This window comes from Asterias amurensis, chromosome 19 (assembly GCF_032118995.1).
Source record: "Asterias amurensis chromosome 19, ASM3211899v1".
NCBI lineage: Eukaryota > Metazoa > Echinodermata > Asteroidea > Forcipulatida > Asteriidae > Asterias > Asterias amurensis.
The window spans coordinates 9,522,268-9,536,311 of record NC_092666.1 but is presented as its reverse complement, the minus strand read 5'-3'; the positions used below and the strand labels follow the sequence as shown (position 1 = coordinate 9,536,311).

Below are 14,044 nucleotides of genomic sequence, written 5' to 3'. Positions count from 1 at the left end.
TAAACGTTAAAGAATTCTGCTACTAAGAGAAGGGGTTTGCCCTGGTGTGTCTGACAGTGGCTACTGATTGCGCTGCAGCACCTTGTAATGTTTACCCTTATAAGGTGCAACATAATTTGGTCTCATTAAAGATGCTATGTCAGATTTTTTGGCCGATTTGACCCCAAAGTTTTGATTTTAAAATCAATAGGTATTTTGATGGGGGTCGAGAAAGTTACAAGCTTTCATTTGAGCCATTGCTTGAAAAAGTCCGCCATATTATTAGTAGCAGTGAAATAAAGTGCTCAAAATTAGTTTTTGTCGGGATCCCGACAATATATCACGTGACCATTTCTAATGTGTTTTATAAGAAACGTTTTAAATTTTTGTCATGGTTCCTGACCATTAAAAGTAAAAGTTAAACTTTTTTTCGTTAGAGCGGGTGATACTCTTTGAAATACCGTTCACTCAAAAAAATACATTTTTAAATGTTTGGGGCCAAAAATCTGACATAGCATCTTTAACAAACAATTTTAAACACCTGACAAAGTTTTCAAAAATTCAGAATATTCTCTTCAGAAAGTCGAATTCAAGAAAACTGTGTCTGAAAACCTGAGAAATCAAAACAGCTGATTCTGATAACCAAAATTAGGGACAACTATTTTCTCAAACAACTGGACAACAGAGCCCAAATGTTCACAGGTTCATTATTTCATGTTGATCACACAAAACATATTCTCAGCTCTAACAATTCTATAATTTACCTTCAAAAAGATGAAATGACTTTGTCTAGCTACAAAAAAAAAAACACTAACCCGACTTAATTTTTGAATTCAAAAATCTGACTTACTGCTTTGTATGACCACTTGTGCCTTTCCGGGATAGAATAAAATAACCTGTGAAGATGGTGTCACATCAATTTTCTCTCCATTCCTAGGTTAGACGAGGAGAATAAAGGGATTTAATTTCGGCGTCAATTCAAGGGTGTATGTACATGTACTTTTTGTAGGACAAAAAGCACAATGTCCACAGATTTACACTAAACCTACACAGTTTGAAGATAATGATGGTAGAAAGCTTCCCTGAAAATATTTTTTGGGTAATGAGTAAAACAATGTCATGAAACGAAAATTATTTTAAGCATTTACAAACGTATTTTCATGACATTGTTTTACTCATCTCTCAAAAACTACAGCACCTCAGTAAGTAATATTTGAAAGGAAGCTTTCCACTATCATTATCTTCAAACCCTGTAAGTTTATTGTAAATCTTTCGACATTTTGAAAAAGTACCCCAATCCTTTAAAGCAAACTACCTTGGTTAACAACGTGTCCGAATTGGTTGCTATAAAAAGTATATGGCAAAGGCTATGTTCGGCTTGATTGCTAAGTCACTGTGCGTTGGAGTATAGGATGTCCTTGGCAACACACTTGGCAACAGCCGTAGCTGTAGCCTCAGCTAAGTGTTTCTAAAACACGGCTTCGCTCTACAAACACTATGCTCCTCAACATCCCTCGCTCTTGGGGAGATCGTTCTTTTCAACATGCTGGACCATCTCTTTGGAATACTCTTCCACTGAACCTCAGACTAGTAACCACTCTCTCCAGCTTCAAGACCAACTTGAAAACATTCTGTTCAGTCTTAGCTTGAAGTACCGCCATGAGCAGAGTTCTTTTTCTTTGTGGTGTGCCGTGGCTGAGAGATCGGTGTCTAGTTAACCAGACCCAAACTCTGGTGTTGTTAGCAGCAGAGTCAGGGTTCGATATTCCCAGTCATGACACTCGAGCCATTGAGCAAGGCACTTAACCACAACTTCTTTGTAAAAAGTTGGGTAGTCCATTCTGCTCTACCAACCAGGCTCCTAGTGGATGATACCCATGCCTGCATGACTGTGAAACCCTGTTTCAGCCCCAGGAGTAGGTGGCAACGTTCCTCTGGTTGCAGTTGACTTGGGCCAACAGCCCGAGTCAGTTAAGTGTAGCCTTCACCTTGAAGTGGCTACTGGCCTTTTATGCGATGTCTCGTAAAAAAAAATGCGACAGGAGTGTGTTTTACAAATGTCCATTATTATTATTACTATTATTACAAATATCTACCTTGCCCAGTATGTAAACTCGTAAATACTAGGTCCATCGTCCTTAACCTCCTTAGTCTCGTCTCCAGGCGCTGTTTCATTCCCAGTCTTGGCTGGTTTGGTCTTCTTCTTAGCCTCTCTCTCAAGCTCTTGTTTTGATTTGAGAGGTCCGAGACGAACTAACGGCTCCGTCTCAATGGAAGATCTTCGCAATGAGAAAAAGCAATCACAGATATATCACTTTAGAACTTAATCAAAACCACCTCTCAGGGCTTTCATTTAAATAATTCTGGTTATGAAGCTAAAGACTCTCAGAAAAGCCATCTTAATCACCATACTATACAAAGAACCAAAACAGAGGAAGGAAGAAAGTTTCAGTTTTAGATGTGTAAGGGAAAACCCCAAAGAATTATTCAAGGGAAACCCACACAGTCAGGTAGGGACTGAGAAACCCAATCAACATAGTGCCCCCGGCTGGCGTGATTCAAACTAGGGTCCAAGAGGTGGCAAGTGAGTAAAGATACCTCTGATCCAATCTGACTGCCCTTGAATATGGGATAAAACTCCACAAGACCGATTTTGTTGTACCATAATTTATTTAACAAAACCATATAAAAATATGAAAATACTTTCTACACTGTCTAACATAAAAATATAACAACCCAGTGCACATATCATAAAAAGAATGGGTTCGCCAGGTGTTCCTGGTTTGATTGGCTGCATATTGCACCACAGCACCTTGTGAACCATTATTTGGTGCTATAATGGAATAGGTCTCATATTTTAAAAAGTAGCTCTACGCATACACTGTAGGAAATAATACTGAGGGCTTTGAAAAAGCGATATATTAAAGAACCTAGTATTACTATTATTTATTAAATGAAAACAAATTTGGAGAGGGGGGGGGGCCTGTGAAAATAATTTACCACAAGAAAAAAGAATTTAATACTTACTTGATGGTGACAAAGATATCTGAAGATGGTTGCTTAGCAACAATAGAGCCAGTAATCAGATGTTTGACTGCAGTCAGCGTTAGCATGGTTGGAGAAGCGCTGTAACAAAAATGCAAAAAGATCAAAGAGATTTCTAGAGATTAAAGACAATAGAGAGCAAAATAATAAATACAAATGATACAGCACTAATGTTCGTCACTCAGTGAATCTGAAAGCCCTTCAATATTCAGTCTTTACACAAGGAAAAGGAAGAAAGAAAAAGTGAAACTTTAACTTACGTATCGAAGCTGTACATCTCCTGTTCAAATTGGTGGCAAGAAACCGGTGACAGCTTGTAGGAACCGGATTTATCCAGACAGAACTGGTTCAGACCTTTGGTTAAATCCAGCTGCTTGGGTTGTTTGGGTGACTTGCTGTGATGGTAAAACTACAACAAATATGGATAAATACATTTCAATGGATTAAAATGATTTCAAGGGAATTGCAATTGATATCAAATTTTAGACCGACAGGCTGTACAAAATATGGAGGAAAGTAATTCAAAAGGTAAATTGGGGTTCTTTTACCAGTCTTTGTAGATGAGACCTACAGCTTAATGTCCAATCCAAAGGACAAAGCAACAATGATTTTTTGCTCACTGACCAAGACTCGAACACCCCCACCCCCTCTGCTGATCAGGAACACTCAGGCCCAATTTCATAAAGCCTGTTAGCACAGAAGCTTGCACTTGAAGCACAGGTAATTATTGCTCAACAGAAACAGGCTACCAGCCAAAATTACATTGAGTGTACATTGTTGTGACTGGTGTGCCCACTAAATTTTTGCTTAGCAAAGAAATTTGTCAAACAGTATTTTTCTGCTAAACCGTTTTATAAAACTGGGCCCAGAGCTTGAATCAGGTGCTCTTAACCACTCGACCAGAACATGGCATAAAAAGAAGGAATATTTTTTCAGAAAGAGTATAAACTATTCACTTACGATTGCAATGGGGTGAGACACGTGACACTGCAGCATGTAACCTGTTTGTAGGAACTCCAAGGATGTCACGTCACCATCAGTCACTTCGACATCCAAAGACGTCTTCACCCAGCACCACTGATTCTGGATAACGCTCACTAGTTTTGAAATTAAACAAATTTTTGTTAATGGATTTTTTTGAAATGCAAGTTCGCACCAAACAAACCTAAAGCCATTCGAGAAGGACATGATTAAACATGAAAAAAAACCTAGAGGAGTTGAAGATAATTGGTTTCCCTCTTAAAACAGTCTAGATTGTAGGATGGAGGGAAACATGCACCAGGCAACGAGTTCCAAAGTGTTGCACTACATTGTACGTGTGTCATTGTTTGTTTTTTTGTTCTTTTTTTTTTGCTTTTTTTTGTCCTTGTAGTCCAAGTCCTTGTCTGTCTCAGGGAAATATAAAAAAGCATTATGCTTAAACTTTTCCCTGCATGCTGACTATTACGTTAATTTTTGTAGTTATCATCTTCAAATTCTATACATTGCATCCGTCCGTCATTATTATATTCATCGATATTTGTTTTCTAGTGTATGCTTAAAAATTGTTATTGTCGACATGAAAACAAATGTTCATTGAATTGAATTGAATAAAGCTGTTGGAATGGCTCCTTGTTTTACATCTCACTAAAGCATGAGTGTATGGGTTAGAAGAAGCAGAAAGTCTGATTTCACGCTCAAACACCCTAACAGGAGGAACTAGGTCTGACACACTGGTGGCACATTTACCATGGACATATCTGTAGAGAAGGTTTCAAGTAACTATGGGACCAGTTGCTGATATTTGAACCATCAAGGCCAACAATTCAGACTCAACTTCTGGACAGCTCAGGCCCCGTCTTCCAAAGCCATGAAGCCTCAGCCAAATAACAATAATAAAAATACTTAAGACTTGTAATGCGGACATATCCACATTGATCAATTCTTTGGAATTGCGCTATGTAAGAGCTGGTTTCATTTATTTTATTTATGATCCACCCTGCTGGGTGTTCAAGGCACAGTAAAAACCAAAAACTAAACAAAAACAAAGAAAAACAGACACAACAAAATTAGTCCTTGAAAACCTGTGACATAAGATAAGTTTTGAGAAGAGATTGAATGTTGTGGTACAAAGACAAGTTCTAAGATTAAGTGGTAGAGAGTTCCAGATGCGTAGCCCGCTGAAAATAAAATACCTGTCACCCTAAGAGTTTTGAGACTTGGGTTTTGAGAACTTGAAGATTCCTTGGAGTGATGGAGTGTAAACTTGAAGCAGTTCAGAAATAACCAAACATCCATCAGCCAAAGCCCTACAGTCCCATCCCAGAGATCCCTACCAAATAACCCACTTCCAACAGCTCTAAGCCAAGGGACTCAATCACCCAAGCAAGGAAGTGAAACAAACCTTTATATTTTCCTGGCAGGACATCTTTGAGTATGAATGAAGCTTGTTTAGTCTGTTGGGATACATGAGCTGGTGGTCTCTCCTCTACACCACTGTCAGTATGTAACGTTATCTGTAGAGTCCCACATACGTCTGCAAATCAATCAATTAAGAACAGGTGCTTGTTACTAACACGACTTATATTGGTGTGTCTTGGCCGAGCGGATAAGAACACAAACTCTGGTGTTTCTGATCAGCAGAGTGTTGGTTCGAATCCCCAGCTGTGACATTTGTGTCCTTAAAGCCATTATACACTTTCGGTAAACAGTATTGTCCAAGTCCCACACTTCGTGTATCACAACTTATATATAAAATAACAATCCTGTGGAAATTTAGGCCCAATCGGACATCGGAGTCGGGAGAAAATAACGGGAAAACCCACTCCTGTTTTCGCGCGTTTCGCCGTGTCATGACATGTGTTTATAACAAATCCGTAATTCTCGTTAACGAGAATTTATATTGTTTTACCGTTTTCTCAAAAAGTAAAGCATTTCATGGACTAATATTTCAAGAGAAGTCTTTCACCATTACCTTCTGTAAACCCTGTAAATTATTTGTAAATCTGTGAACTTTTTTTTTTTTTTCTGTACCGAAAGGGTCCAATGGCTTTAAGCAAGACACTTAACCATTGCTACGTCCTTCGGATGGGACGTAAAGCCATTGGTCCCATGTGTTATGTAGCACATGTAAAAGAACCAAGTACACTTATCAAAATAAGAAGGGGTTCGCCCCAGTGTTCCTGGCTGTGGCTGCTGTATGCGCCATAGCACCTTGTAAACCCTTTTTGGTTGGTAATCCTTCAAGGAAAAAATTTCGTGCTAAGCAAATTTTTGTGCTCAGCAGCTCGTTGAAATTGGGCACTTGGGTTTGGTAAACTAGCCCACATCAAGCCACAATGTAACAACGAAGATACAAGGTTAAAACAAATTCAAGTTTGTGCACCGACTTGACGACTAACCTATACATTTGATGACACCTCTTATGTCTGCTTTGAACTGAGAGAAATTGATGTCAAAGGTCGGCGCATTCTTGACAAGCGCCTTCTGTTGGGCAGGAATGACTTTCAGACCAGCTGCGGCTTCCTCCTGGCTGACTGTTGGCTGAGAGAGAAAAACAGAAATGATTGATACAAATTAATGGCAACAAAATTAGCGACTTGAGAGTAATATTTTAAAAAAGTCTGGTTTGGACTTTCGAAATAGGTAACTCTTAAAGGCAGTGTGGACACTATTGGTGATTACTCAAAATAATTGTTAGCATAAAACCTTTCTTGGTGACGAGTAATGGGGAGAGGTAGATGGTATAAAACATTGTGAGAAACGGCTCCATCTGAAGTGCCATAGTTTTCGAGAAAGAAGTAATTTTCCACGAATTTGATTTCGAGACCTCAGATTTAGAACTTGAGGTCTCGAAATCAACCATCTAAACACACACAACTTCGTGTGACAAGGGTGTTTTCTTCTTTCATTATTATCTCGCAACTTTGATGACCGATTGAGCTCAAATTTTCACAGGTTAGTTATTTTATGCATATGTTGAGATACACCAACTGTGAAGGCTAGTCCTTGACAATTACCAATAGTGTCCACTAGTGCTGGGCGAATAGTGAAATTTTGTTATTCGGATACCGCTGACCAACTATCCAAAATTAACCGGATATTCGAATAGTTTGTTTTCGCCGCTAGAGGGCGCTATAAAAAAAATTAAAATAAAAAAATATTTAAAAAAAATTTTTTTTTTGTCGCTAGAGGGCGCTGTTCGTTTGTGAATGAGATCTTCTGGGCGGATTGATATAAGTTTTAGACAGTGTCACTCGGTTCATTCATAAAAATGACCGGATCTAATTTAAAGATGGCGATTTGCTTTTTCTTTTGATCGTGGATGACTCTACGTGAAGGAAAACTTTTGTAATCTTTGAACAAATTACGTCAGAAATGTCATTGTTTTGACTCTTCACGGAGGTGAGCATAGTTAAATACTTAATTTATGCTGTTTTATGCTGTCTTAATAGAAGTTTCATTAGGATTCAGACAAAACATTCATGTCAGTTGTCGCCCGACGTCCGCGGATATTCGGATATTAAAGAATATCCGGTTACTTGGTTGTAATTACAGAACTATCCGGTTTATAAATAGCTATTCGCGCCCTATGCGGATATCCGGTTAAGAAAAAAAAGGCATTCGCGGTTACAGTTAGGAAAACCTATTCGCCATTAACCGGATATTCGAATAATTCGCCCAGGCCTAGTGTCCACTGCCTTTAATTGCCCACTAACATTCCCTTAAACTCTTTCATGCGCTGACCAGTTGATAGCGACTGGTGTAAATCCCTTCAGAAAAATAAAGACCACATGACCACACGGTTGCAGAGGAGGAAAAAGGGAACATTTGAGGGTTCTATTGCAATATCAAAGTCTTATATAGCGCACTTATCTACCAAACAAGGTACTCAAGGCGCTGAGTATATACAAACTTTCAGAAAGATAGATTATTGCGGTGATGAATTCTGAGACCCAATTATTTAGCACCTTCAAAGGGTTTACAAGGTGCTTTTGCGCATACAGCAGCCACAGCCAAGAACACCGGGGCGAACCCCTTCACTTTTCGATAAGTGCACTGGGTTCTTTTACATGCGTTACACAACACATGGGACCAACGACTTTACGTCCCATCCGAAGGACGAAGCAATGGTTAAGTGTCTTGCTTAAGGACACAAATGTCACAGCTGGGGATTCGAACCCACACTCTGCTGATCAGAAACACCAGAGTTTGAATCCGGTGTTCTTGTCTGCTCGGCCAAGACACACCAATAAAAGTCTAGAGGTAGTAACAAACACCTGTTTGTAATTGATTGATTTGCAGACGTATGTGGGTGCTCTTAACCGCTCGGCCACGACACTTCCATAAATTGTGAGGGGGGGGGGGGAGGGTCACCATTTGCAAAAAAACCAAGTAAACAATTATTGAGTCCATATGATAAATTTATCACAAAATAAATGTTTCATGAAAGGGTTACAATGTTCTGATGAAAGATTGGTAGAGCTGACAAATTAATAAAAACTAAAAGTTTTTAGAAAAAAATGACAAACCACCAATTTACCTGCACAACATAACTGCCTGGTTTCACCTTGAAGCAGAAAGCGCCATCTTTATCCGTTGCCATGGAAACAGTATCTTTTGCTGATCCTCCTTCTGGGATGAGACTAACCCTTCTTGGACCACTAGAGGGCAGTGTTGCTGGTAGCTTATCGATAACGATGCGCCCGCAAAGGCTGAAACTGTGAACCAATTAAAAAAAAATGAGAAAATAGAATAAGCTGCTGCAAACTGCTTACCAATCAAAAGGACCCATAATGGGAGACTTTTGGGACGCTTGGTGGCAGCAGACTTACCAGGTAAAATCCATTGTTCTCAGAAATGTGCACATGCTCAGAACTACGTAAACAATACCAATTTACCTGGTAAGTCTGCTGCCACCTAGCATTCCAAAGTCTCCCATAGTACATTGTAAATGCAAACAAATAGTTAATGGGTGTTCGCTCACCCCAATTTTTCCACCTTTGACATCACTCTTAATAATGCAGGTTGGCTAATTGATCCATTGGCTATTCATTTTTTATATATTTTTATTATATTATATTATATTATTTTTTACTCTTTGGGATGGTAAGACGAGTAACGTCCCGGTTTGATCGTAGGCCTTCCCTTGATGGTATATGGGTGGCAGAGCAATCTTTCAGATAGACTGGCGACAGATCATCCAGAGCTTTGTAGATGTAGAAAAGTGTTTTAAACTTCATTCATTTGTCAATTGGCAGCCAGGGTACCGTGTGTCTCAAAAAAAAAAAAACACTTTTGAAATGGCTGCCGAATTAAAAAATATATGATTCTGAGGTAAAAGGTTTAGATCTATGGATAGGTTACGGATCCAACTGTCATATGACACCAAAAAGTCTGAGAATAATTCATGCTTGGGTGAGCACTGCTCACTGAGGAATAAGTAGCAGAAATCTTGTAGTGAATTTTGTAAGCTCCAAAGGACTTACCTCTCACAAAGCGGAAGGCTAATTGCTGCACAACCTAATTTTCATACCCTTTACAAAGGTAAGCAGTCCTCACCCAATCATGAATTATGATTAAAAGTCAGACTTTTTAGTGCCCTGTGAAAGTTGAATCCATAAGCTATCCATACATCTAAACCTTTTCCACCAGAATTATTATATTTTTTATTCGGCAGCCATTTAAAAAGTGTATAGTTTGTTTTTAGACTCCCTGTAGAGAGAGTCTAACAGAAGAGTAAAAGAAGTGACCTTCGAAACTGACCTTTACGTGATAATTTACTTACCTTGAGGCTACGATGTCTGGAAGACGAGGCGTGTTGGGATTAATCTTCATCGTCTGCCCCTCAAAGAAAACGTGCTCCTTGCTCGCCAATAAAACGTACGTCCCTGATTTGATCTTCTCCAATTCATATGTACCGTCGGATTTAGTGATGACCTCTGACCTGTCTTGGAGTTTGACCTTTGCCCCGGCAACAGGATTACCCTTTTGAGTCAAAATCAAATGAAAATTGCAGCATATTGTTAGAAACGAAAACTGATTAGAGCCTTAAATGCAACAGCACTCCAAATGCAACAAACAAAAACCAGAAAATTCTCAGCCGATACTGTAGCACTTTTTGTTCATTGCGCAAGATGTGAAAGCAAAGTGAATATTGTTGTGTCGTCATATAATTGGATCTCATAATTCAAAAATTTCAAAAACCTGTCTGGAAAAAAATAACGATATGTGATTTGAGATGCCCGTAGATAAAGCGCTGTATGAAAAATAGTTGTTATTATTGTTATCATAAGATTGTTAACTCACCCCTTGAGCATCTAAGACTTGTCCAGATACTGAGAATCCTTCCACTCGGAATGTTGTCTGTTCAAGAAAGTACAAGAAGAAAAATGTGACTTAAAGTGAAACTAAAGAAGTGCTTGTTTGTTAAAACTTTTCAAGCTAACTTTTAAAAACACAATACAATCTTGTTCATCCTCATTTACCTACCTGGGTAAAATTTCAAAGAGCCGCTAAAGAACGCAAAGTAGCTATGCGTAATAAAACTTTGCTTACCAGAATAAGAAAAACCAGCCAAAATACAACCAGCCACATATACGATTTCTGACTGTCCTGGGCCCAATTTCATAGAGCTGCTAAGCACAAAAATTTGCTAAGCATGAAATTTCTTTTTCGATAAAAACAGGATTAAAAGCCAAATTTCCATTTGTTGCATATTGCTTGTTACTGGTATTCAGCTTTTGTTTACTTTTCCTGAAAATCACATGGAAATTTGGTTGGTAAACCTGTTTTTATCAAGGAAGAAATTTCAGTCTAAGCACATTTTTGTGCTTAGCAGCTCTATGAAATTGGGCCCTGCTCATTCATGCTAAGCATAAAAATGTAAAACAATATTTGCTGCTGAAGCAGCTCAACCATCTGCGGATTGAAACCTCCAACCTAGGCTGGTGTCTTTATCCGCAATTACAGACCCAATGATTTCATTTCACGCAGCAAAAATAGTCCAGTGTCTTGCTAAAGGACACAAGTGTCACAACCAGGACTCGAACCCACACTCTGCTGATCAGAAACATCAAAGCTTGAGTTTGGTGCTCTTAAGAGTCTCTGCCTGTAAAAGTTTAGCAAATTAGGGGGGGGGGGGTGATTCATGGGTTTTCAGCTCTTCTTCCAAGAAATTAGAGTGATACGTACATCATCACACCAAACGAATAAATCCAAAATATTGGTTTGCTGACACTTCTGGTTTTGGAGTTATCAGTTATCAAAGTTTGGCCAAAAAGCCCTCATGAAACAAATAGTACATTCCCTGTAAACACAATTTTTTAGAAGATCTGAAAACCGATGAATCACCACTCGGTGCATTCTTACAGGCTGAGACTCTTAACCGCTCGGCCACGACACGCCACAGTGCACTAGACCAGTACCAGATTCAAACCCACTATGTTGACAACATGTATTCAATTATCACACTCCTCAGGGCTCAAATTTTTAGACTGGACCCGCAGCCACCTGAGGCCAGTAGTTTCAATTTTTGGCCCTGCCCCTAAATCTTACCTGAAGAGTCAAGCTGTCATGATTGACTTGGAAGTCCATGGTTGATGGAATAACATCAAAGGTGATGTGCTCACCTTGGTAGAAAGGAACCTGTGTAAAAGAAAATATTTAAAAAATATCACTTTACAATATTTCCCCTAATTTGCTTCACTAGATTTGTTGCTTCCATCTGCTTGTGGTAAAGCAGTAAGGCCATTAAAGGGTGTATGTACTTTTTGTAGGACAAAAAACACAATGCCCACAGATTTACACTAAACTTCAAAGTTTGAAGATAATGATAGCAGAAAGCTTCCCTGGAAATATTACGTGCTGAGGTGCTGTAGTTTTTGGGCAATGAGCAAAACAACGTCATGAAAATAATTTTGGTCTCATGAGACCATAATTATTTTAAGCAATTTACAAACGTATTTTCATGACATTGTTTTACTCATTTCTCAAAAACTACAGCACCTCAGTAAGTAATATTTGAAGGGAAGCTTTCCACTATCATTATCTTTGAACCCTGTAAGTTTAATGTAAATCTATGGACATTTTGAAAAAGTACCCAAATCCTTTAACTTGTTTTTTTTTCCCATTTAAACCATAGGTCCTTTTGGTTGGTAAGCAGTTTGCAACAGCTAACTCTATTTTTCTTGGATTTGTCGCTGTCTGCTACATTTTATTGTTTAGTTTAAGCCTAATGGGAGTGTCAGCCTCCCAGTCCAGAGGCTGTGGAGTACCATTGTTTATATTATAAGTTATCACACAAGCGCGAGTGGAATACGGAAAAATATAGCGCTTCTGCGTCCCACATCCAACGAGGCCGAAGGCCGAGTTGGATATGGGACGCAGACGCGCTATGTTTTGCCGTATTTCCACGAGCGCGCATGTGATAACGTATTTATCTTCAAGCAAACTTGGCACGTGACATAGAACACACAAGACATATGGTAGTGATATTAGCCGTGCAATATAGGTTTTTATCACCACTCCAATCTGCCAATCTGATTGGAGGATTAGCGCGTACTTGAAGATAAATATCCATACCTATCCATACCATCCAAGATATAGTAAAAATGCTTCCCATTTGTGTTTACATGAAATGACTTCTTTACAAGCCTGAATATCCTCAAGCATTATTTGAGCCCCTTTTTCTTTGATCAGCTAAATAGTTTTTAATTAATAACATTTTAATCAGTAAAATATCCGAATCCCCCTGTAAAAACTCTGAAAACTTTGGACGGCTCTGAAGAAACTTAGATTGTCAGAACTTTAGCCAAGACATACATGTATCTTACCATTGTATATTTTCCCGTGGGTAGAGCCTTAAAGGAGATTTGGCCTTGCTGACTGGACGTGACGCTGCATAGTGGGACTTTCCCTTGTGGGTGGGTATAACCTTTAACTGGCGCTGGATCACACTGGCTAACATCCTAAAATAGAAATAAAAGAGTTAATAAGTAGGACAGTTCTTTTCAGAGAGGTCTTATCTCCCGATTTCCGAAAATCTGCTCTCCTGCGGTAGTAGAATAATAGCAAAACAAGTTCTCAAAAGAACATTATTTACCTAGCAAGTAGATAGACACATGGTGTTACCGCAAACCAAATATTCACAGAGCTAAAACAAACACTACATGAACTTCTTCAGAAAAAAAATCACTACATTTAGCAGGCCTGTGTGCTCCGTTTGTTAAAGCCGCAGTGGCACCAAAGCATTTTCTGCTTGGTAATGGGCACCTGTATAAGGAAATTGTAAATTATGGATATGTGCCAATGCAACACAAATCAGCAAGATACATTTCGTTTGGTGATAGCTATTTGTTTATAAACAATTAAGAAAAACCTCAAACAGAAGCAGGCACTGTAAGAGCTAGGTAAATAAAATATCAATAAAAAAAAATCTTTTCAAGGAATCACCACAATATTTACTCACCATTTTATAAATTTGTTCTTAAGCCTTGCTCTTACTTTGTGAGAATCAAGACAGTGACGCAAATTTTCTTACGTCTTTATTGGGAAACAGTGCATACTGATTATTTGCGGCACATTAAACTACTTCAGAGCCATCGACTACTTTCTGATGCACACAGCCATCGACTCCGCTCCTCATCAGACTTGACCCGGCTCTCCATTCCTAGATCCAAAAGGAAAGCCGGGTACACAGCCTTCGCGGTTGCTGCACCGCGCTTGTGGAACGCGCTACCATCAAGTCTGAGAGAAGCTGCGTCGTAGGCTGCGTTTAAACGCCTCCTCAAGACATTTTTATTTCCAGAACCATCCTAATTTGCTCCTCTTTTTGTTTCTCTATTAGCCTATCGTTGGTCTGGTTTTGTTTTTGTTCTTGTGTTACCCTTCTTTGTTAATGTTAGGCGCTCTGTTCTTTGTATAGCGCCTTATAAATGCTTTGTATTATTATTATTATTATTATTATTCACATCCACATGGAAGTATCAACCAAACTAATTTGAATAAATTGCAAACATTTGGGTTACTTGAAATTATTCTA

At 38.8% G+C, this 14,044-nt stretch overlaps 1 protein-coding gene across 1 annotated transcript in view; it reads right to left on the bottom strand.

Moving 5' to 3' along the window:
* Nucleotides 1–14,044, bottom strand: part of LOC139951259 (BOS complex subunit NOMO1-like) — a 32,900-nt gene that overhangs the window by 14,422 nt on the left and 4,434 nt on the right. Inside the window, exons 7-18 of the mRNA XM_071950049.1 lie at nucleotides 12,837–12,971; nucleotides 11,560–11,649; nucleotides 10,312–10,368; nucleotides 9,791–9,990; nucleotides 8,546–8,723; nucleotides 6,405–6,546; nucleotides 5,408–5,539; nucleotides 3,985–4,121; nucleotides 3,285–3,433; nucleotides 3,007–3,105; nucleotides 2,076–2,258; nucleotides 830–912 (exon numbers count right to left, since the gene is read on the bottom strand). Of these exons, the coding sequence (XP_071806150.1) occupies nucleotides 830–912; nucleotides 2,076–2,258; nucleotides 3,007–3,105; nucleotides 3,285–3,433; nucleotides 3,985–4,121; nucleotides 5,408–5,539; nucleotides 6,405–6,546; nucleotides 8,546–8,723; nucleotides 9,791–9,990; nucleotides 10,312–10,368; nucleotides 11,560–11,649; nucleotides 12,837–12,971 (1,585 nt within the window). The remainder of the gene's footprint in view (nucleotides 1–829; nucleotides 913–2,075; nucleotides 2,259–3,006; nucleotides 3,106–3,284; nucleotides 3,434–3,984; nucleotides 4,122–5,407; nucleotides 5,540–6,404; nucleotides 6,547–8,545; nucleotides 8,724–9,790; nucleotides 9,991–10,311; nucleotides 10,369–11,559; nucleotides 11,650–12,836; nucleotides 12,972–14,044) is intronic.